A 22,148-nucleotide genomic window follows, 5' to 3' on the forward strand; every position below is an offset into this window, starting at 1 on the left:
GAATAATCCCAGTTCCAATGTGCCGTCCATTCAAAATTGTAGGCGCTGGCCCTTCTTATTGTGGCGAACGGATTGATAGCGGTGATTCTGGCCTGGAGGCTACATGTACTTGAGGCTGTCTGGCAAACATATCAGACGCACTTTTCGCCCAGTCCCATTGGCGTGGACGCGCGCTAAGCCCAACTCATTCACCTTTCTTTTCCGACAACACTTTGGGCATTCAACCTCGAAAATGGCAGCTTTCGAGTCCCAAGGTGTTCGCATTGCTGTTGAGGGCTGTGTGAGTCTCTTTATACTGTGTCTCTATTACCTTTTGGTGGCAGCTCCAATTGACCAGCTTTTCTTTTCAGGGCCATGCCAAGCTCAACGCGATCTATGCTTCCGTCGAGCAGTCTGCCCAGGAACGCGGCTGGGATGGCGTTGACGTGCTTATCATCGGAGGAGATTTCCAGGTACTTTGAATCTTTATAGGCATATTCACGATTTTGTGCAAGTTGCTGATACGCGTAGGCTGTGCGCAATGCAGCCGACTTGACTGTCATGTCCTGCCCCGTCAAGTATCGCAAACTCGGCGACTTTCAAGACTACTACGCTGGCAGAAAGAAGGCTCCCTACCTGACCATTTTCATTGGCGGGAATCATGAAGCTGCCTCGCATGCTTGGGAACTCTACTATGGCGGCTGGGTGGCTCCCAATATTTACTATCTTGGGGCTGCCAACGTTATCCGACTCGGGCCAATTCGCATTGCTGGCATGTCTGGAATCTGGAGAGGCGTCAACTACCGCAAGCCACATCATGAACGGCTTCCTTTTAATGGCGGCGATGTCAAATCATTCTATTCCGTTAGAGAGATTGATGTCCGGAAGTTGCTGCTACTACAGACGCAGGTTGACGTCGGCCTGAGCCACGACTGGCCACGGCAAGTCGAGACTCATGGAGATCTTGACGCACTGTTCAGAATCAAGCCATTTCTTCGGCGCGAATCTATGGATGGGTCTCTGGGCAGTGTGGCTGCTGAATATGTCATGGACCGTCTACGACCACCATATTGGTTCTCTGCACATCTACACGTGAAGTTCGCTGCTCTCAAGAAGTACGATGCACCAGGTACGAAAGAGGTTGTTCAAGCGGATAAACCCCTTGAAGCGGCACCTCCCGTCCAAGATAATCCTGACGAGATTGACTTGGACATGGACGACGAAGATGGAGACAAGCCTGATGATACCACCAAAGATGTGACTACAGAAGTTCCAGAGGCTGCAGCTGGAGAGGAAGCTAAGGCAACTACCAGTGATGTTCCCGAAGATTTGAGAGCTCAGTTGCCAGCATCATTTGCCAGTCCCACAGCAAGGCCGAGGCGCACACCTGGCCAACCAGTCCCCCCCGGCATCGAAAATCGAGAAGTCCGCTTTCTATCATTGGACAAGTGCCTGCCCGGACGACATTTCCTTCAGCTATGCGAGGTTCAACCATTCAAAAAGGAGCAGCTATCGCTATATCCACCGCAAACCTCGGGCCCTCGATATCGACTTCAATACGATGCTGAGTGGCTAGCCATTACACGTGCCTTTCACAAGTTCAATATCTTTGGCGATTTCAAAGCCCAGGTGCCTGAAGATTTAGGCGAGGAGAACTATCTCCCCCTGATTGAGGCAGAGAGGGCATGGGTTGAAGAGAACATTGTACAAAAGGGGAAGATGGATGTGCCGGAGAACTTTGAGCTAACTGCGCCTCCATATGTTCTCGGCACACCTGAGATTGTTGATGAGCAGCCTGAGGAGTACACCAACCCGCAGACTACAGCATTCTGTGAACTTCTGGGTATCGATAACCTGTGGGATGCTAGTGCCCAGGAGAGGAAGCAGAGGAGAGCTAAGGGGCCTCAAGAATATCACGTGGGCCAGGGTAGTGGAGGCGGAAGAGGGAGAGGGGGGCATGATTTCGGACGGGGAAGGGGAAGGGGCAGAGGAGGCGGACGAGGAGGCGGACGAGGAGGCGGAAGAGGAGGCGGCAGAGGAGGCGGCAGAGGAGGATTCCAGAGGGGCTAGATGGAGAAGTCGTGATGGAGAAATTGTGAGCTGAAAAGTGCCAATATTGCTGCCTCGAGCTGGATGGGGCCAATTAGCCCGGTATACAGAGTACCGAATATACGAGCATGGGGCAAATTAGCATGTGCTGTTACTGTACTCCGTGCTGCAGCGCTGAGATGATACACGGGTTGCCCCTATAAGCCAATGTTTACCAGAAATGACTGTGGGTGCCGTGGGGATAGGAGTCTTGGTGTTTGTTTACCCACTCCTGCATGTATGTGCTAATGCACGTCTTACGCACGAACTTTTCAGCAATCGACATGCCGTAAACGGTGGATAACAATCAATGCGCATCTGCACAATGAACGAATAGAATCGACGGGCTTTGATGTTGTCGTTGCGGCCCACATGCGTCAAATAGATTAAACTGACGAGTTGTGAATGGAGCTTTATGTATGAGTATACAGATTCGTATTATAGTATTGTACTGTACGAGTATGTAAACATCCACCTACCTAGGCAGCTATTGTTGTTGTTATTGTCACCGCCAGTTTCTATGGAGAATGGATGAAAGGATGGATGCAATGTTAGTCATTCGGCATGTCGGCGGGATGATTTTCCGAGATGGATTCCAGTCGCGCAAACGCGAAAAAGAGTTGGCTAATAGTAAAGGGCAAGACGGGCATCGTTCGCTCGCTCGTGCCTTTTGGCGGCCATGGTTCCGTTGCTTATAGAGCGGAACGATGACTGTTATCCGGGTAATCGGATATACCTCGAATCTGCGCCACATCGGAGGGATATCGCGATGGAGGCTTAACAGCGCCCGAACTAAAGGGGGATTCCCAACGTCGTTGGCTTGTTTGTCTTTCGCATTCAATGCTGGTGACGCACTCTTTTTTTCTGCCAATATGACCTATATTGTGCTCAATTAGATTTCTTTTGTGTCTTGGAACTTGAATTATTCCTTCTTTCGTCATGGGGCATCTGCAGAATCTCATGTCATGGGCCAAAACCCAAGGCGTAGTCACCAACGGGATCGAGCCCAGGAAGATCCCCGGCCGAGGCACAGGGATTCTGGCTACGCGCAAAATCAAGGTAACTGGGGGTGCGCTTGCTCTTACTTGAAGGGGCGGGATCTAACAATTTCTTGCCAATAGGCTGAAGAAGAGATCCTGAGAGTGCCTGCCCGGGTTCTGCGCTGCTTGGCATCGGTGCCGTCGAGGGTGCGAGAGAGATTGCCTGCGGACACGACGATCCTAGCGTTGCTGGCAGCGGATCTAGCGCTTGATAAAAGTGCTAATTCTGGGCCTTGGAAAGCTGTGTTGCCCAAGATGAGTGATTTCGATGCCGGTATGCCCATGTTATGGCCGAGGGAGTTGAGTGATCTTTTGCCGCTGGAGTCTAGAGAACACCTCCGGAAGCGAGAAAAGGAGTTTCAGGGCAACTGGAACGCTTTCAAGGATGCCTTTCCGGACGTTCCGTATGAAGAGTATACGTATGCCTGGATGATTGTCAATACGCGGTCGTTTTACAACGAGACGCCGGAGACGTTAAAGTACCCCTGGGAAGATAGGCTGGCGCTAATTCCCGTGGCCGACTTGTTTAACCATTCAGATGACGGCTGTAAGGTATATTATTCGGCAGACGGATATCACATTGTTGCGGATCGAGAGTACAAGAAGGGTGAGGAGCTGTTCATCTCATACAGTAGTCATTCAAATGACTACATCCTGCTGGAATATGGCTTCATCCCTGATGAGAGCCTAGATGATGACGTCTATATTGACGATGCGGTATTTCCTAAGCTGAGCGAGGGCCAGAAGGAAGAACTCGAGAAACGAGATTTGCTGGGAGAGTATCCTCTGGAATCATCTGCTGAGGAATTTCGCCGCACACAGGGGGTCTTGCGTCTACTTTCTTGTACTACCAAGGAGTTTTATGACTTTCTTGATGGTAAGGAAAAGGGGCAACTTGTTCAAGAGCGGGTTGACAGGTTTCTTGTGGGTTTGCTTGAGGAATTTTTGAATGGCATTATTGCGAAGCGGCTGCGAGAGATTGAAGAGCTGAAAGTTGGTCGGGCAGATCAGAGGGCGCTTCTGGCTAAACGATGGATGCAAATTGAGGGGCTGATAAGAAATAAGGTTGGAAGTTATCAAAATGGCTCGAATTAGAGCGGTTGCTGTTGGGATAATGAGATAGAAGGGGGAATGGAAAGATATAGACATACACGACATGGGACGATATAATTATAGAATGGCGCATTTGATGGGGATGGAGTTGCTTCTTAAAAGCTGGATATAATACACGATCCATTTTTGCCTTGGTTCCTTTTAAGTATTACTTCTAATTGATCTATATACAAATGCCTCGTATATCTCACTACTCCTATACGTAAATGAACTTGGCCGTGGCTAATTGCTTCTGCCGAATAACTAATATTGTGAAGTCTCTCTCTCACTCAAATTTGAAGTTAACGTTGTTTTGCCACCCAAAAGAAAGCTTCTATTTCGGCCGCAGCAGGTAACACCAGTGAAATATATCCGGATCCGTCGCATTATTTTTCGGCGTCGGAACCTTGGCCAAAACTTCAACATCAAAAGGCAGCTCGCCAATGTCAAATCGTGACGCAGAGTAACTCATTGAAACCCAAACGGCGTGATCTGCGAGACATTCCCTTACGCAGTGAGCCATGCGACGAACCTGTTCGTCTCCGCCACATGAAACGGCATCTGCGGTGCTCTTGTCGACGACAAGGTCGAATTTGTTGTCGTTGTGTGGACTTTGAGCATTGCTTCCGTTTGGGAGTGGTAGTGATTTTGTGGCGTCTGCTACTGCGTACTTCATCTTCACATCACCAAAGACTTGCTGCTCTAGCTGTCGTCCACGTTCCACTGCTAAGGGCTCATAATCAACATTTGTGACGTCTAGAAAGTCGAGTTGCCGAAGGTGATTTTGCAAGTCGCTAGTCCCGGAACCAAGATGGAGGATACGAGTCGATGAGGGTTCAAGAATTGCAAGAAGAGGCTTGAGGATGGCGATGAATTCGGTGGAACTGAGTAGCCATTCGAAAGAGGTTTCGGTGGAGAAACGGTGATGCCAGTATGCTCGTTTGTCAAAGTCTGTGGGCATGATCTGTATTATCCAAGGCGATTTGTGAACAAGCAAGAATACAAGATATGTCGAAATTCTTAAGTGGAGGGTTAATTAGGGGAGGTTTAGTGCCGAGATCATGACGTGAGGCGATGCTAAATAGAGACGGAGACGGGGCCGGGTGGGGCCGTTGAGGACTTACAAACCCGAGAATTTAACAAGAAAATGAGAGAAGATTCGATTTGAGGTTATGCTAGAGTTTGTTTTATGAAAGCCTTCATAGCGCTGAAGAAAAAGTGCAGTAGAAGGAGGCAACCGTTTCGAGTCAGTGAAAGCTTGCAATGGATTTTGGAAGATGTTGTTGTTTACATCGGTATGGGTGAATACAGGTAGAGAAGAATACCTGCATCATATACAATATGGGCTGAGATAAGGGTTGATATTTCGTTATGTGCAACCTCTTTTCATTTGTGAGCCTTCCATGGTGACTACATGTAAACATTTTTTATACTCGTAAGCTCAATTCCCTTAGCAAGCATTCATCAATACTTGGAACCAATCCCGGTTACAATCGAAATATATTTTCATCGATAGAGATTGAATGAAAATAAAAGTAAGCGTTAATAATATATAAACGAGTTACCGTCAACTGTACCAACTTCCTCCGGTTCAAATTGCCACAAACCAATTTTGTAGAGAGTTTCCTTGTCCACTCCTATCTGGTCGGTAAGATACGCTATTGTGTCGTGCGCGAATTGCTTCCATTTCTCGAAATTCTCCACTGCAGAAAGATGTTTTATCTTCGGATGTCTGCTCTGCTCGAGGCATTTGATTGCCCGATCCTTTCCGGTGACATCAATCATCATCGCCAGCAGGTCTTTCAACCCCCAATATGCGGCGGCGGCGAGCGCGCTGCCATGCTCTCCCCGATCCAACATTATGGCAGGATCAACACCAGGTCTAAGCATGATTTCCAGCACATCTTTGTACCGTGCCATATGCTCGAACGGAAAATTGATTCTATTAACGGTCATCATCCTCTCCAGTGCGCTGCCATAATCACCAACTTTCAAGGGCAGGCTGGGGTCCGCACCATTGTCAACAAGCAGCTGGATGATTTCTGTGGTTTTTGCAGTCCAATCATTATGAACTAGAATGGCTGCAACTAGGGCGCTCCCAGCGTAGCCACACTCGACAGCAGCATTCGCATCGGCCCCAGCCTTGAGCAGAATCTCGACCGATCGCGGATTTTTGGAGCCTGCTGCTACGATCAAGACGTTGCCTGCGTAACCTCCTTCACTGATGATGTCGACCCATTTTTGGTCCACAAGCCACTGCAGCACATCGGGCCTCCTCATCATTAACGCCGGAATTGGAGGGTCCATATTGTCGGCAACGTAATAAGAGTTGACATCTGCCTTCCCTTCCATCACCAAGAGTGAGATGATATCCTTGTTGCTTGTGCCTATGGCCAAAAACAATGCCTTATTAATATGTTCTTCGGTGAGGTGGTTGGTTTTATCCAGCGCACTCAGTAAAGACCGGCACATCGGCATATGTTGATTGCAAGCCGCAAGGGAAAGCGCATTATTGCCCCATGCAGTTCTTTTGGTCACCATCTCCGCAGTGATCTTATCCTTCTCCCACCAGTCACGCAAGACGTGGTAAAACCCATATAGACAATTGGCGTACACCGGCATGCTACTAGGCATCAGAAATTTTCTGTCAATCCAACTTGGATTTAGTTTATCGACCCATGTTCTGTAGTAGTCACTGCTCTCGTCTGGTAACCCGAGAAAGCGCTTAAGGGTGGCCACGAGTTTTGCATCTGGATCTGCACCCCCCCGTAAGCCCAGCCACTTCTCGTATCGCTCAACATGCTTGAACCATGTATAGGCAACATACTCTTCGAAATCCGCCGACAACACCTCCATGTCGTATCTGGGTTGGGAGATGTTCCATTCAAATCGCATGAGAAAATTGAGGCATGTCTTGGCGACAAGCATATCACATATTCCTAGAGGCATACCTTTGGACTCGAAATATTCAGCAACTGAAGCATGGGGTATCATCCACACTTGTCTCTCTGAGTCAATTGTTAAAAGATCTTGGCAAAGGGACAAGATTTGCTGCTCGGATTGTTTTTCTTTCTTTTCAAGCGTATCCCCTTCAAAAGTATATCGGATTGCTTCTAGAAGAGTTTCGGATTTCAATGGCTCGAAAGAGCATAATACCCATTGTATAGCGCGCTCAGCTAAGGCGATATCATGTTCACCATGCTGCTCTTTTATGCTGTTCCATATTTGATCGTATGCCCCTTTTAGATCAGGGGGTAGTCTCGTAGCCCACAGTTTTATCTCAATATCCAAGATGCATTTCAAAAGCCATTGGACTTGTAAGTGAACCCATCGGAACCTATGACGATATATTATGTTAATTTAACACACACAAGAAAAAAAAAACCCTTAATAGGAATATAGCAGAGAGTAATGAGAGTGAGCATTTCTTACATTCCACCGTTTCGAGATGCAAAGGTTTCCCTAATCAATTTCTGGATTTCTCCGTTCTGATTTGTAAAGAATGGTCTAGAATAGAGTTCTTTGTCCAGGAATTTTTCAATATCACCTTGTTGATTGCTGCTGTCAACTGTGATGGTAGACTCGGTTTTAAATGCTTCCAGGTATTCTCGGTCTGGACGACTCGATATAAAGACTTTGACCGGCTTACTGGCCTTTTCCATCAGACCAATGAGAGTCTCTGCTAGATTATATTTCGTAATATCCGATTCATCCAATGCGTCAAGAATTATAATAGTCCTTGAATAGGAATTCAGCGAGCGTAAGATCAGCTCTTCGTACTCCTCGTAGCCTGGGTCCCAGCCTTCCCTTGCTGATTGGCAAATCTGAACAACCTGTTTCCGAACTTGGTCGTCATTGTATGCTTTGTAAGACAGCTGGCGAGCAAGGCTTCTGAGAACTTTGAAAGGGTCTTGCATCAAGGATCCAGCTCGGTCACAATAGCAGAACGCAAATCCTCTATCCTGAGCCGATGTTTCCGTATTCTCCTTCACATAGTCAATTACTCGAGATGCGAGAAAAGTTTTGCCAGTGCCAACTAATCTGAGTTAGACATCAAATGCTTGAAAAAATTCTCATGGAGAAGCTTACCAGTTCCTTTAAGGCAAAGCAGGGTAGAAGATGAAGGTATCGCCTGCCAATCACGAAAGTCTTCATGATTTATCAACCAATCGCCAGTATTCTTTGTTCTTGAACGTCTAATCTCGGCGTGACTTTTTCCAGTTTGCCCTGAGCTAATAATATTCATAAAAGAGTCCAGTCGATTAATCTCAGCTTCTTCTAGAAGCTTAGTGACGCCTTCGTCAATTCGTGTAACATGCGTCGACATCTCATCAAGCAATTTTAACGCATCCTCTATTCTCTGATCAAGCTTCTTGCCAGCTCTGGCATTTCGTGAAGCTTCGCAACCCTGCACTTCCAGTAGAACCTTTTGTTCTTTCTTTAATAAGTCCGAGATGAGGCCTGAGACCTGCTCGGGCCTAAGAACAGCATTCAATGTTTGATGAACCTTTCCCATCTCGAATAGTTCGTCAGAGCGCGCCAATAGCTCCACTGCCGCAATGTATAAGTCTCGGAGCGCATCGTTCAAGTTGGAAACGATTTGTTCATCTGTCGTTGTTGTATTGTAGAGGAACTCGTACAGCTGACCTCTGCGAACAGTACGTGTAAACCATTGGATTGTTCCAGCAAGGGCTGCCATTTGATCAACTTGCATGAGCGGAATCTATTCTAAATTAGTATCATCGATACTAGTAGATCAAATGAATATAATGAGTTGTGAACCTTACTTTTAACAATACTTTTGCGGCAGCCCAAGGCGCACTGGCCTGTGGCGGTGCGAAGGCTATAGCGACATCACCAGCCAGAGTGAGAAATTTGACGACTTGGGTGAAATACGTGCGAAAAAATATCTTATGTTTTCCAGATTGGATTTTTGCAGTCATATATTTGCCTTCGTTTGGAGCTTTGGTCTCGAGAAGGGTGATCAGCTCTTTGATTTGATCACCCGGTTGTGATAGCTCCATCCATGTAGATTTAAGACCATGATTTTCAATCCATCTTCGGGTCTCATCGTTAGCTCTGTCGAAGACTTCGTTCCACAGATTCAAGGGTAGAACTGGAGTATAAGAAATTTCTTCAGGAGCTGGAGTAGAAGGTAACGTTTCAGAGGATGTTATTTCAACAACCGGAGAAGGAGTCGATGCAGATGATTCAGCGGGGCTAAGAGAGGTAGATGGCCGAGAGGCCAATGGAGGTGATAAAGATTGAAGATTTGACAGATGCTCAGAAGTTTTGGAGGCTAAATTATTTATCGACGCTTTAGAGCGCAAAGAGGGCGACGGTGCTTTGATTTGAAGAGGACGGGCTGGATGGAGATTCGGCACGTCGGGGTGCAAGCTGGTATGTAGGGATGTGAAGGACGGATTCGCAGTTGATGAAGAGCTTTCTCCAGGAGACTTGGATCTCCCTTTGAAGAATTTTTTGAATCTCCCTTTTAAGCTGGTGCCGTCCATATTTCACAATTTTGCTGTAGAAATTGAGGCGATGAGAACTGGCGCGGGGTTCTCCAGCCTCAACAAGAATATGTATGATAATCCAGACATGTATGGATGGATTCGCGTGACAGACGTGGGGAGCATACGTGGGCGGTCTCCAATAGCGGTTGCAGCTACAGCCAGCCTTGTTGCATCCATTTATAGGAGCTGAACCCGAGAGAGCCAATGATTGATCTTACATATTAATAGCCTGGGCGCCAACACGCCCATTCAGGCGAAAACCGCTTCACCGCAGACTCGCCATTTGGGCGGCAAGGCTATTGGGTTTCATCACGGCGGTAAGTGTTTCATATCGCATCTTGGATATAGCCTGGCAGCAAAGACCTATCGAGATTGTGTGTTTTGTATTACAGCCCAGGATATTTCAATGCACTGAAAATAGCAAGAGAATAAACGGCGTGCAAGTACATCAAACGGTTAATGGAGATACAAGCTAACATATCATCTCACAGTAACATCCTGTGCGATTCATCACTCCCAACAAGACAACGATACAACACATATCAGCCAGCCCGTTCACTCAAATCTTTGCACACACAATGTTCAGCCCATATGTTCCCGGAGGCGCAACATAGCACTCATCAGTCAAATCCGCCGTCGTCCCCAAAACGACATCTGTGCAATGCCTCGAAGGCGCATCTCCCGCCTGCTGAACATAATAGATCGTGCACGTCTGCTCAGCATTGGTCTGCAGAGACTTCGGAATGGTCTGTCCAGGCGTCAACTTGACGGCATCTCCAAACTGGAATGCCCATGATTGACATCCGCCATTGGTCACTGTCTCGGTGAGAGTTTGGACGCCGTTGGGTGTGCAGTGTTGGGTGGTGGGGACGCTGCCGGGGGTGAAGAAGATTTCGAAGGTGAGTCCGTCGGTGGCAGCCGCGGGGGCGATCGCCACTGCGAGGAGTGTCTATCATACGTTTATTATTGAAGATATTTCATGGCTGGATTTAATAAACTTACACCAATGATGGATAGCTGCATGATGGAAGGATGTCAAGAGGGATGGCTGCTTCGATTGATGCTGTGGGAAAACATCTAGCTAATGCTGCAACACCAGGTAGTTATAAGCTTCAATTATATGTTCCGAGCCCCAGACTCAAACCTAGATTTAACCACCGGACGGAGATGCAATTCTCCGTCGCATATTCTTTGTCAGGCTTAGGCAATGATTCCAAACCATCTTCCTCTCTAGGCCCGCGGCATCATCACCCGTCGGCTTATAAAGCTCCTGGTGCCACCTACTATCTGCTGTTTATGGATTGTATGCCTACGTATTTCACGTTACTATGAAATGGTTCTGGCATTATTATCTTGTCAAATTCAGTCAAACGTCACGATTGCTTAGCATCTGATCGGACGTTGGATCATATCATTGCCTGTCGAGATTCTGTGACCTGGATACCCTCAATCTCCCTTTGTCTGTCAGCTCAAGCTCTTTCCCATTGGGGATTATCTACTTCAAAGAAGTAAATCGGCAATTAAATTCCTCTTACTAATAGATCAAAAAGCTCACGACCAAACTTGCTTTCAACATCATGCAGACGCAGAGCTCAATTAGCGTTAAAATGGTTACATTTTCATATAGGATTTATGCATGCTCACGTTATCAAGGTCTCATCAACCACTTGTTTCCGCCCTAGTGAGCAGAATGAAACGACATAGGATTGCCGTCAAAGGTGGACCATACCATCTTTCGCCGAAGGCTTTTGCCGACTCCCAATCATATTCGCCATGTGGAATACAATTTTCCACCAAGTATCATTCGAGATGTAGCATAAAGAATTCAAATCTAATCGACCGAGAGAGACGAGGTTATCGATAGGCTTGCAGAAAGTTTTGTCAAGTGTTTTCCTATTTCGATTCTCAACGAATGCAACGGCTGAATCGCCTACAACAATGAGCGACCTAAGCGATGCAGACGGCGGCATTTATACATCCATTCGGTATTTCACACGACTACTAACTTATCAAGCTCAAATTATGTCTCTTCGTGCTTTCGATATCCTAAACGCAGCTTTGTATTGGGTCCTGCGTCAGCACGGCTCACGTAGATAGATACGGAAGTGAGTTTAATGAATTTATGTCTTTAAGCAATTTGTAGTCTTGTTTATACGATCTACAGCTTGCTCCAATGAAACGAATCAGCTTCTCCCCCCAACTCCGGTATAAATCCTTTCGCCCCGGGAAGCACAAGCACATTGAATACCACCAACTCGAAACATTTACAGATACCAAAAAACGCCGGCCGATGCTTCCCTGTGTCCTCGAACGCCAATGTAGCGATTGAAACATATATAACTGCGAAAAGTGCAAGGCACTGTATGCAGAATAGCACAAAATAATAACTGAAAAAGATCAAGTCCAGTGGGTAGCATATACACATAAAGAATGAGTAACAATGGCCAAACCCGCCACGTCTTAGTCTTGTCGACGATCAGGAGACCGAGCTCTGGTTCGAATTCGGAACTTCTCCTTTAGTTTGGCTGTTAGGTGGGCCCTCTGTCCTCTTTCGCGCTCTGCATCATGGACGGCGCCCGCTTCGGGGGCCTCTGTATCGTTGTGGCGAGTCGATCGCATCTGTCGAAGAGCTTCGATTTGCTCTTCTGCTGTAGCTTGTCTCAACCTGTTGACATCGAAAAAGCGAGAAATCCTATGGCGATGGTGGGCATGGCTGCCCTCTCCATCCTCGCCCTCCAGAGCCAAAGGAGGCGGTAGTGTAGAGTTTCTGTCACCAGGGCCCCTGTTGAGGGCGGTAGCCAGGCCGATGTCACCCTCATGAGTCTCAGCCTCAGGGCGAAGGTCAAGCCGGCTATTTCGGATTCGTTAGTCACAAAACATTAAACATCACCGATTCAGAGATCCAACTTACCACAAGGGACATGTTCCAGATACGTTAATAAGCCAAGGGTCGATACAGTTTGGATGGAACGTGTGGTTGCAAGGCAGAACTCTCATGTCCTCGCCTTCCGTGAAATCTTCGGTACAGATAGAGCAACCCACGTTCACGACTGGAGGGGGGGCAGGAGTTTCGACAGCGCCATGAGCCTCGGCAACTGGAGCTGCATCACGGGTCTTGCTATCACCTGTGGCTGCCGCGGCTGTGGCTGGTGTAGCTGTAGCCACCTCATGCTGTACTTCCTGGGTGAGGATTGACGATGACCTCTGAGTTCTAGCATCGCGGCCGTCGGTAGTAGCTGCGTCTAGCTCAAGATCAGGATCCGGCTTAATGGGTTCCTGATTGTTGTTGAACTTGACAATGGGGAGTGTTTCGAGAACCGCACGAGCCAATCCCTTTGCTCGACTCTGCCGAGGTCGGCCCCCAAGAGCACGCCGAGGTCCATACCTTTCCGGGTATCGATGGGCCCTTACAGCGCCGGTGGCGATGATGACGAGAAACAAGAGAGTGATGAGAGCTGTGATGGTGTAAAGAATGCTCATGGCGACGGTCGAGTTGCTGCTTCCACCTCCAGAATTGTTGTTAGGGTCTGTGTTCGAGGCGTTTCCTGTGATGGAAACATTGACCACGCGCCCAGTAGCAGTACCGTTGAGGGAGTTCAAAACCCCCTGTGCTTCGCCACTGTCAGCCATAGAGAGGATGTTGGAAAATGAGGGTGGGTTTGCAAAATCCAGACTGCACCAAGTGCCCCCAAGAGAATAGAGAACGATGGCCTTGGGGTTAGCATCAATGAGATCGTTGAGCATCCTGTTGGTGCTGATGAAGGTATTGGATTGAGGGTCACATGATAGGTATGCGACATCGTTGGAACTTGTGATCTTGTTAAAGTTGGATACGTCGGCGGCAATCATGACGCCGTTGATGTTTACTGTCTTTTTCTACATGTCAGCATCAAGGCCGGAACAAATAAGCATTGCTTGATAATAGCCGTACTTGTACTTGAGTGCCATTACTTGACCCGTTCACACCAGCATTTGGCAGAACAGGAATAACAGTATATTGAATGGGGTCGGACTCCCCGTTGGGGGTTGACAGGTTCATTTGCAGCGCATTGTTGGTGGCCCAGTCTGGAGGCTGGTCGGACTGAGGCGAGGTCGAAACGTTGTTGTCCTGGGCAGACACCGCAGCGACCAAGAGGCCAAGAATGGCTACTAGTATTGACTGCATTTTTGCGTGTATATGTAATGATGATATTGCTTGATTATCTTGGACCCCGGCCAGAAGCGATGGTCCACTTGGGTGCCCTGGGAGAGTGGCCAAATAAATAGGTGCTGCGCCTCGATATGGCTGGTTCGGTACGTCGCTTCTTCAGAGATAGATCGGAATGCCGCACGCGCGAGACGAGGAGTGGGTGTTGAGGCAGGGTCGGTTGCTTGGCTGAATCGCTCTGAGTCTTCAACCCAGCGCTTCAAAGTTGTAAATACTCGCTCCGAGATAGGCGGTCGTCGCCTGGCTCGTTTCTTGTCGCATCTACAGGGGCGACATCTGGCGATGCAACCGGTGCAGGCCGTCGAGTTCGCCGTTGGCAGGCGATGGCGGGTTGAGGCACGAGAGGATGCGAGAGGCAGGTTTTGGCGGCAGTTTCGAGGTGAGACGCCAGACCTGTGTCTTTGGCAGGCCAGGATATCGGCCGCGGTGGATTTGCCCCGATAGCCATGGCCGTATCAGCAGGCGCTACAAGTGGATGGATTGATGGCCCGTCCTGTCCGGAGCGGCGGAAAATAGCTCCAGCGGATTGCGGCTCAGAGGCTCCATCAGCCCTTTCAAGTCACCAGTTGGCGGTCGCTGTCCAGTGGAAAGGCGATCTGGATGGCTGTTTGCAGCAGGGAGGGCGGGGTTTGGCATCTGCCAAGTGCCCGCCTAATAGACTTTTGGCTTTAGCGGTGGAGGAGGTAAGCTGGAAGTTGAGCCGTAGATTGAGCACGATGATAGGTAATACGCGGGAGGAAGGGAATAGATCTGGATTTTATTGCCAGTGTATCCTACATACGTATTACATATTACTACAAAATATGCTGCATCTGATTTTTTCTGAGATTAGCGACGGTATCACAGATGGGCTTTTTAACATGACACGATCCACAGACAACTCACCATCCAGAAAAACAACTTTCAGGGCTCTTCACCCTTGATAGCCCCAACAAACTAGTCGGCAAAGCAAGCCACCACTCTTTATCTCTATGCACTCACGCTTTCGGCACTTCACTTGCCCCTGTCTTCTGATTGGCAGTCCCAGCTCGCTGTCAGCGGATCTTCATCAGAACATCACCAGCCAGACCGGATTACGCACCCTTCCCGGAGTCCGTACGGCACAGACGGGACGGGATAGAGCAACCTCTGGGCCGATATTGCCTGCACTTCCAGGTGTTCCGTGCCCACTACAGCCATTGAGTTTATCACGAGGTGCTACAGTTTGTCTTTGTTTCCAAAGCTCCTAAATATAGGTAACTCAGCGCAACCAACGAGAAGACTATAGGATGTCTCTATTCCAAATCACCTAGTGGCTGCTTGAGCGAGGAAGAGCACGTTATTTCGTTACTATCGCGGGACCATCATTGCTCCTAGCCGCGGAAGTGGTTCAATACAATTCCACATAACCAAACGAGTACGTCATCCAGTCGGTCTCTCAGGCCTTAGTACTCTTTAGTTGAGAATTCAGCGGGCGCAGTCGCGAGAGAAGACCGGCTCCGATGGCGTTGACCTACGGATTACGGGATGCAAATCCGCCATATACCGTGCTGCGCTAATTAATGCAGCGAAGTGGCTACTATATATATTTGCGGCAAAGCGCTTCGTATCGTCTCATTATCTGAGAGTGTTTGGTGAAAGGAGGTACTACTGTAGCAGCATAGCCTCTGGAGATTCGGCACGGACAGCCTGAGCACTGCAAGGAGGCAGACAAAGCTCTCCAGTGATGCCGCGGGAGGAGAATGCAACTGTCTACAGGTGGGTACTTCATCAGTGCAGCTGCACGAATGCAGTGCTCCCGATTGCGCCCATAAGGAAAAAGGTGATGTCGTAAACGCCAAAACCTAAAATTGTCCAACAGGCAGATATATAAATCCAATGCCCGTGCTAAGTAGATGCCTGGTAGGTTGGATTCTGCCTACAGTACCTGGTACTATACGCAGTTTGACGGTTGGCTGCGGAAAAAAGAACTCAAACTTGCGCCAAAATGCCTTCAATACAATGCTCAATGCTTTCGGCTGGACCCTTAAACTCCCCTCCAGCTGTGGCTTGAATTGCAGTGGCTTGACGCCCAATAGCACAGAACCCCAATTGGAAAAGATTGAAAAAAATACCGAGTACCAGATACCTGGTTCCTAGATCCCTCCCATGGCATCTGCCACCTGCCGCGCCGCAATGCCTGGAGTACTCTGTACCTCAGCGCTAGGCGGCGATGATTACCGGCAACGCGTTCTTCCCATCTTGGTACGTACAGCTAAGAGGCTAAGGCGGCGTAACGGGTCCCGCTCTGGCTCCCTCATATTACTGTACTCGTACTACCTACCTAGCAGTATTACTTTTGGAAATGTTGTCCCCTTGAGACATCAAATCTGCCTTGATACCATCGCACATCCTCCGGCCGCGGGACCAGCTGTCGGCCTCTCTAATTAGCTGGCCTGCTTGCGAAGCCCTTTGTCCCGCATTTCCGCCTTGACCACCGCCCTCGCCTCCGAACCGCAGACTCAATCGATGGACCACGCCCAAGGTCCCTAACCTCCGCGTCTGTCCTCCGGCGATTGTCTGTCCTGTGCTTCTTCGGTGCGCCTCATGAGCTCCTTAAAATTCGTGGTGTCCTCGCTGGACGCCATTGCGACTTCCAAAGATGCCCAGCGAAATAAGCAGCTGGCAGATTTGACCAAGACAGCGCTCGATGCCATCAAAGAGCAGGATCAGCTGCCTGATCCCGAGATCGTTTTCGCGCCGCTTCAGCTCGCTACCAAGACCAACAGCACGCAGCTGACAACGACAGCCCTCGACTGCATTGGGAAGCTGATATCGTACTCATACTTCTCTCTCCCTAACAAAGACGATGCACCCAAAGAGGGCGCCGAGCCGGCTCCCCCGCTGATTGAACGAGCCATCGATACTATATGCGACTGTTTCCAAGGCGAGACCACGGCCGTCGAGATCCAGCTGCAGATTGTCAAGTCGCTTCTGGCAGCCGTCTTGAATGATAAAATCGTTGTCCACGGTGCAGGTCTGCTCAAAGCTGTGCGCCAAGTCTACAATGTCTTCCTGCTCTCTCGAAGCACGGCCAACCAGCAGGTTGCGCAAGGAACTCTGACACAAATGGTTGGCACCGTCTTTGAGCGAGTCAAGACCAGGCTTCACATGAAGGAAACCAGACTGAGCCTCAACAATCTTAACCATGGCGCAAGCAATATTACTTTTGAGCAGTCCGAAGTTGCCAACGGCACCCAGCACAGCGACGACGGCGAAGAGGCTTCAACTGCACCGCCTGAAAGCAGCGATGCCCCGGAAGAGCCGGTCAGTGCTGCCAAACTTACTCTCAAAGATCTTGAGCATCGCAAGAGTTTCGACGATTCCACCCTCGGCGATGGTCCTACAATGGTTACGCGACTCAAGTCGGACAAGAAAGACGAGAGTGACGTGTCCGTGTCGGGGCAGTCTCTTCCACAAGAGGACAGCGATGCACTAGATGCTGAAGACGAGGTGTACATCCGAGATGCCTACCTCGTATTCCGGTCTTTCTGCAATTTATCGACCAAAATCCTGCCACCTGACCAACTCTTCGACTTGCGAGGTCAACCAATGCGCTCCAAGCTGGTCTCTCTACATCTCATCCACACCCTCCTTAATAACAACATTGCCGTCTTCACTTCGCCTCTCTGTACTATTACGAGCTCCAAGAGCAACGAGCCCACGACTTTCCTTCAAGCCATCAAGTTCTATCTTTGCCTTAGCATTACACGCAATGGAGCCAGTTCGGTGGATAGAATCTTTGATATCTGCTGTGAGATATTTTGGCTCATGCTCAAGTACATGCGCCCCTCGTTCAAGGTAGGCCAGGTTCCCCTGATATACATCGATGCATATGCATCAGAGGCTCACCCAATTCTAGAAAGAAATCGAGGTTATTCTAAACGAGATTTATTTGGCCCTCTTGTCCCAAAAGAATGCCCCGCTCACACAGAAGTTGTATTTCGTTTCCATTCTGAACCGCCTTTGCGCTGATCCTCGAGCGTTGGTTGAAACCTATCTCAACTACGATTGCGATCAGTCTGTAGAGAACATCTTCCAGACCGTCATTGAAGACTTGTCCAAATTTGCAACGGCGCCCGTTGCGATCACCTCCATTCATGAGCAGGCGTACGAGGAGCAAAGGGCGAAAACTACACCAGCCAGCGAGTGGCAGCTCAAGGGTATCCTACCCCCTTCTCTCACTGTTGCGCAGATTATCCCAGCACAGGAAAATGAGGCCGACTATCCCAAGGAGTACGCAATCAAGCGTCTATCACTAGAGGCCCTTGTCGAGACCCTTCGCTCTCTGGTCAACTGGTCCGCTTCCGTACGCTCGGATAGCGAAAATCTCCGTACGGATGGAGATACCAGGGTCTCTTTTGACGAGCTGCGGCCGTCGATCGACCCCACCACAAGCGAGAATGCATCTCGGCTCGACACCCCTCTGCCACCTTCGACCCCTGTGCTAGAAGATGACCCGGATCATCTCAGCAAAGAAAAGGCCAGGAAAACGGCCCTCATGAAGGGAATCAGGCAGTTCAACTTCAAGCCTAAAAGGGGTATTGAAATGCTAATCCGCGATGGCTTCATTTTAAGCGACACGCCTCAGGACATCGCCACTTTCTTGTTGAATGAGGACAAGCTGGATAAAGCACAGATTGGCGAGTATCTTGGTGAAGGAGATCAGAAGAACATTGATACCATGCACGCGTTTGTGGATTCTATGGACTTCACCAAAAAGCGATTCGTCGATGCCCTTCGCCAGTTCTTGCAGTCGTTCCGTCTGCCGGGAGAGGCGCAGAAAATTGATCGATTCATGCTCAAGTTTGCCGAACGCTATGTCCTCGGTAACCCCAACGCCTTCGCCAACGCCGATACGGCATATGTGCTGGCATACTCTGTCATCTTGCTGAATACAGATTTGCACAGCAGCAAGATCGCCAAGAGAATGACCAAGGAAGAGTTCATCCGAAACAACGCGGGCATCAATGACAATGCCGATTTACCTCATGAATACCAGATCACCATTTATGAGGAAATCGCCAGTAATGAAATTGTTTTGAAGAGTGAGCGCGACATTGCAGCAGCTGCCGGCAATCTTCCTCCCCAGCCAAGTGGCCTGGCCGCAGGCTTGGGACAGGCTTTCTCAAATGTTGGACGTGACCTGCAACGAGAAGCCTACATGCAGCAGTCAGAAGAGATTGCATTGCGTTCAGAACAGCTCTTCAAGAACTTGTTCAAGAGTCAGCGACGAAACGCCTCCAAGACAGCACCAAAATACATTGAGGCCACGTCTTTCAAGCACGTAGAGGCCATGTTTGACATCACATGGATGTCCATCTTCTCTGCGCTTTCAGGGCAGATGCAAAAGGCACACAACCTCGAGGTCAACAAGTTGTGCCTGGAAGGCATGCGACTGGCAACCCAAATTGCTTGCCTCTTCCATCAGTCAACACCTCGAGAAGCGTTCATCTCCGCACTTCGAAATGCCACAAACCTCAACAATCCTCAAGAGATGCAGGCTAAGAATATCGAGGCGCTAAAGGTGATACTGGATCTCGCCCAGACAGAGGGCAATGTTCTCCAAGAGTCATGGAAGGATATTCTCATGTGTATCAGCCAATTGGACCGCCTGCAGCTGATCTCTGGCGGCGTTGACGAGAGCGCCATTCCAGACGTTTCTCAGGCGCGCTTTATTCCCCCCTCGCGAGCTGGGACATCAGAGTCACGTTCGTCCATGCAGTTGAAATCCCGACCGCGACAGAGGTCTGCTACTGGATCCCGAGGCTTTTCTAGCGAGATTGCACTTGAAAGCCGCTCGGACGAGCTTGTCCGAAGCGTGGACCGAATCTTCTCCAACACAGCGAACCTTTCGGGTGAAGCTATGGTTTACTTTGCCAAAGCCCTGACCGAGGTTAGCTGGGATGAGATCAAGGTATCTGGTTCAAACGATTCTCCTCGCACATACAGTCTGCAAAAGATTGTCGAGATTAGCTACTACAACATGAACCGTGTGAGGTTTGAATGGAGCAACATCTGGGTCGTTCTCGGCGAGCACTTCAACCAGGTTGGCTGCCACAACAACATGAACATTGTGTTCTTTGCTTTGGACTCTCTGCGCCAGCTGTCTATGCGATTCATGGAAATTGAGGAGCTTGCCGGATTCAAGTTCCAAAAGGACTTCTTGAAGCCGTTTGAGCATGTCTTGTCCAACTCTCACAACATCACCGTCAAAGACATGGTGCTGCGATGCCTCATTCAAATGATTCAAGCTCGAGGGGACAACATCCGCTCTGGTTGGAGGACCATGTTTGGCGTTTTCACAGTTGCCGCACGAGAGCCGTACGAGAGCATTGTTAACCTTGCTTATGAAAACGTCAATCAAGTCTACAAGGAAAAATTCGGCGTGGTTATTTCTCAGGGAGCATTTACGGATCTCATTGTTTGCTTAACAGAGTTTTCGAAGAATCTGAAGTTCCAGAAAAAGAGCCTAGGTGCTCTAGAGCTGCTCAAGTCGATTATTCCAACAATGCTCAAAACTCCAGAATGCCCGCTATCGCATGAGCCGTGGACCACTTCCAAGTCTGAAAACGGTGATGCTCCTCCGAGTGTCAAGAAGGTGCAGACAAAGACATCGATGGAAGAGGGCTACTGGTTCCCCGTACTCTTTGCTTTCCATGACGTACTGATGACCGGTGAAGACCTCGAGGTTCGTTCAAACGCTCTCGAGTACTTCTTTGCCGCACTCCTCAAGTACGGAGGCGGCTTTACCCAAGCATTCTGGGATATCCTCTGGAGACAGCAACTCTACCCCATCTTTATGGTCTTGCGTTCAAGGCCAGAGATGACCAACGTTCTGAACCACGAGGAGCTTTCGGTCTGGTTGTCAACCACTATGATCCAAGCCTTGCGCAACATGATTACGCTATTTACGCACTATTTCGACGCTCTCGAATACATGTTGGACAGATTCCTAGAGCTGCTGGCTCTGTGCATATGCCAAGAAAATGATACGATATCCCGAATTGGCAGCAACTGTTTACAACAGCTGATTTTGAAAAATGTGACGAAATTTAACCTGGTGCATTGGACAAAGATTGTTGGAGCGTTCTGCGAGCTTTTCGACCGAACAACAGCCTATCAACTATTTACCGCGGCAAATATGGAGGCATCTACTTCTTTGTCGATGGCAGCGTCTAATGGACTGGAGTTTACTTCGCCTCTCAGCCCAACTACTGCCGAGACTCCTGCCACGGATGAAAAGTCTCTCAAGATCAATGGTGGTGATGAGAATGGTGCTACATCCGATACTGAATCTATTCACCACCCGACAATACACAAGCTGGATGATGATGAGTCACGGACGCCGACGGCAAACACTAATGGACAGCAGCTAGAAGAATTCAAGCCAACTTCCACTCTTCAGCAGCAACCTGTCGTGGTTACTGCAGCCCGCAGGCGGTTCTTCAACCGCATCATTTCACGCTGTGTCTTGCAGCTACTCATGATTGAGACAGTTAATGAGCTCTTCAGCAATGACACCGTGTACACCAACATCCCCTCCACTGAGCTCCTACGACTCATGGCTCTTTTGAAGCGCTCCTTCCAGTTCGCACGCCGCTTCAACGAAGATAAAGAGCTTCGGATGAGGCTGTGGCGCGAGGGCTTTATGAAGCAGCCGCCCAACTTGTTGAAGCAAGAGAGCGGTGCTGCGGCGACGTACGTGTCTATCCTGTTCAGGATGTTTATAGACGATGCGCCGGAGCGACTGAAGAGCCGACCCGACATTGAAGCTGCCCTCGTGCCACTGTGCGAGGACATCATCACGGGATACTCCTTGTTGGTGGAAGAGAGCCAGCAGAGAAACATCATCGCATGGAGACCAGTCGTTGTTGACGTGCTGGAGGGATACGCCACTTTCCCCGAAGAAGCTTTCAAGGCCCACCTGGCTTCCTTTTACCCGCTGGCCATTGACCTGCTTCAGAAGGACTTGACTGCAGATCTGCGTGGCGCTCTGCTTGTTGTCTTGCGGAGAGTGGGCGAGGTGTCTCTTGGTATTGAGGGAATGACAAGGGCTGGGGACAAGAGGCGAGATAGCATTGGCAGTGCCAATGCTGAGGAGGGTATGGGCGGATCGGAAGCTGCTGCGCGAAAGATGCTATGAGCATGACTGCGAGCGGGCAACGATATTTGGCGTTGAGGCGGGCATTAGAGAGTCTTTTCGCT

At 49.2% G+C, this 22,148-nt stretch overlaps 7 protein-coding genes across 7 annotated transcripts; 3 read left to right on the forward strand and 4 right to left on the reverse strand.

The window, feature by feature from the left end:
• Nucleotides 1–221: 221 nt before the first annotated feature.
• TRIVIDRAFT_212189 (uncharacterized protein) lies at nucleotides 222–2,170 on the forward strand (the record flags this gene model as incomplete). The annotated part of the gene is made up of 3 exons (XM_014103130.1): nucleotides 222–280; nucleotides 351–452; nucleotides 511–2,170. 3 exons carry the CDS (start codon nucleotides 233–235, stop codon nucleotides 2,047–2,049), a joined length of 1,689 nt encoding a protein of 562 aa, XP_013958605.1.
• An 854-nt stretch (nucleotides 2,171–3,024) lies between these two features.
• TRIVIDRAFT_168260 (uncharacterized protein) lies at nucleotides 3,025–4,389 on the forward strand (the record flags this gene model as incomplete). Its single annotated transcript, XM_014103131.1, has 2 exons — nucleotides 3,025–3,126; nucleotides 3,189–4,389. 2 exons carry the CDS (start codon nucleotides 3,028–3,030, stop codon nucleotides 4,200–4,202), a joined length of 1,113 nt encoding a protein of 370 aa, XP_013958606.1.
• Nucleotides 4,390–4,533: 144 nt separating this feature from the next.
• Nucleotides 4,534–5,160, reverse strand: TRIVIDRAFT_30704 (uncharacterized protein; the record flags this gene model as incomplete). Its single annotated transcript, XM_014103132.1, has 1 exon — nucleotides 4,534–5,160. One exon carries the CDS (start codon nucleotides 5,158–5,160, stop codon nucleotides 4,534–4,536), a length of 627 nt encoding a protein of 208 aa, XP_013958607.1.
• A 710-nt stretch (nucleotides 5,161–5,870) lies between these two features.
• On the reverse strand, nucleotides 5,871–9,445 carry TRIVIDRAFT_10464 (uncharacterized protein; the record flags this gene model as incomplete). The annotated part of the gene is made up of 4 exons (XM_014102914.1): nucleotides 5,871–7,536; nucleotides 7,632–8,235; nucleotides 8,289–8,922; nucleotides 8,999–9,445. Coding segments are annotated over 4 exons (3,351 nt in total), but the record flags the coding sequence as incomplete, so codon positions are not given.
• An 829-nt stretch (nucleotides 9,446–10,274) lies between these two features.
• On the reverse strand, nucleotides 10,275–10,738 carry TRIVIDRAFT_61191 (uncharacterized protein; the record flags this gene model as incomplete). Its single annotated transcript, XM_014103779.1, has 2 exons — nucleotides 10,275–10,664; nucleotides 10,718–10,738. 2 exons carry the CDS (start codon nucleotides 10,736–10,738, stop codon nucleotides 10,275–10,277), a joined length of 411 nt encoding a protein of 136 aa, XP_013959254.1.
• A 1,437-nt stretch (nucleotides 10,739–12,175) lies between these two features.
• On the reverse strand, nucleotides 12,176–13,874 carry TRIVIDRAFT_115816 (uncharacterized protein; the record flags this gene model as incomplete). Its single annotated transcript, XM_014103133.2, has 3 exons — nucleotides 12,176–12,566; nucleotides 12,627–13,585; nucleotides 13,647–13,874. Coding segments are annotated over 3 exons (1,578 nt in total), but the record flags the coding sequence as incomplete, so codon positions are not given.
• Nucleotides 13,875–16,487: 2,613 nt separating this feature from the next.
• On the forward strand, nucleotides 16,488–22,086 carry TRIVIDRAFT_30676 (uncharacterized protein; the record flags this gene model as incomplete). Its single annotated transcript, XM_014103134.1, has 2 exons — nucleotides 16,488–17,741; nucleotides 17,803–22,086. The coding sequence occupies 2 exons, from the start codon at nucleotides 16,488–16,490 to the stop codon at nucleotides 22,084–22,086; spliced, it is 5,538 nt and encodes a 1,845-aa protein (XP_013958609.1).
• Nucleotides 22,087–22,148: the final 62 nt, after the last annotated feature.

The sequence above is a fragment of the Trichoderma virens genome (assembly GCF_000170995.1).
Source record: "Trichoderma virens Gv29-8 chromosome Unknown TRIVIscaffold_4, whole genome shotgun sequence".
Taxonomy (NCBI): Eukaryota; Fungi; Ascomycota; class Sordariomycetes; order Hypocreales; family Hypocreaceae; genus Trichoderma; species Trichoderma virens.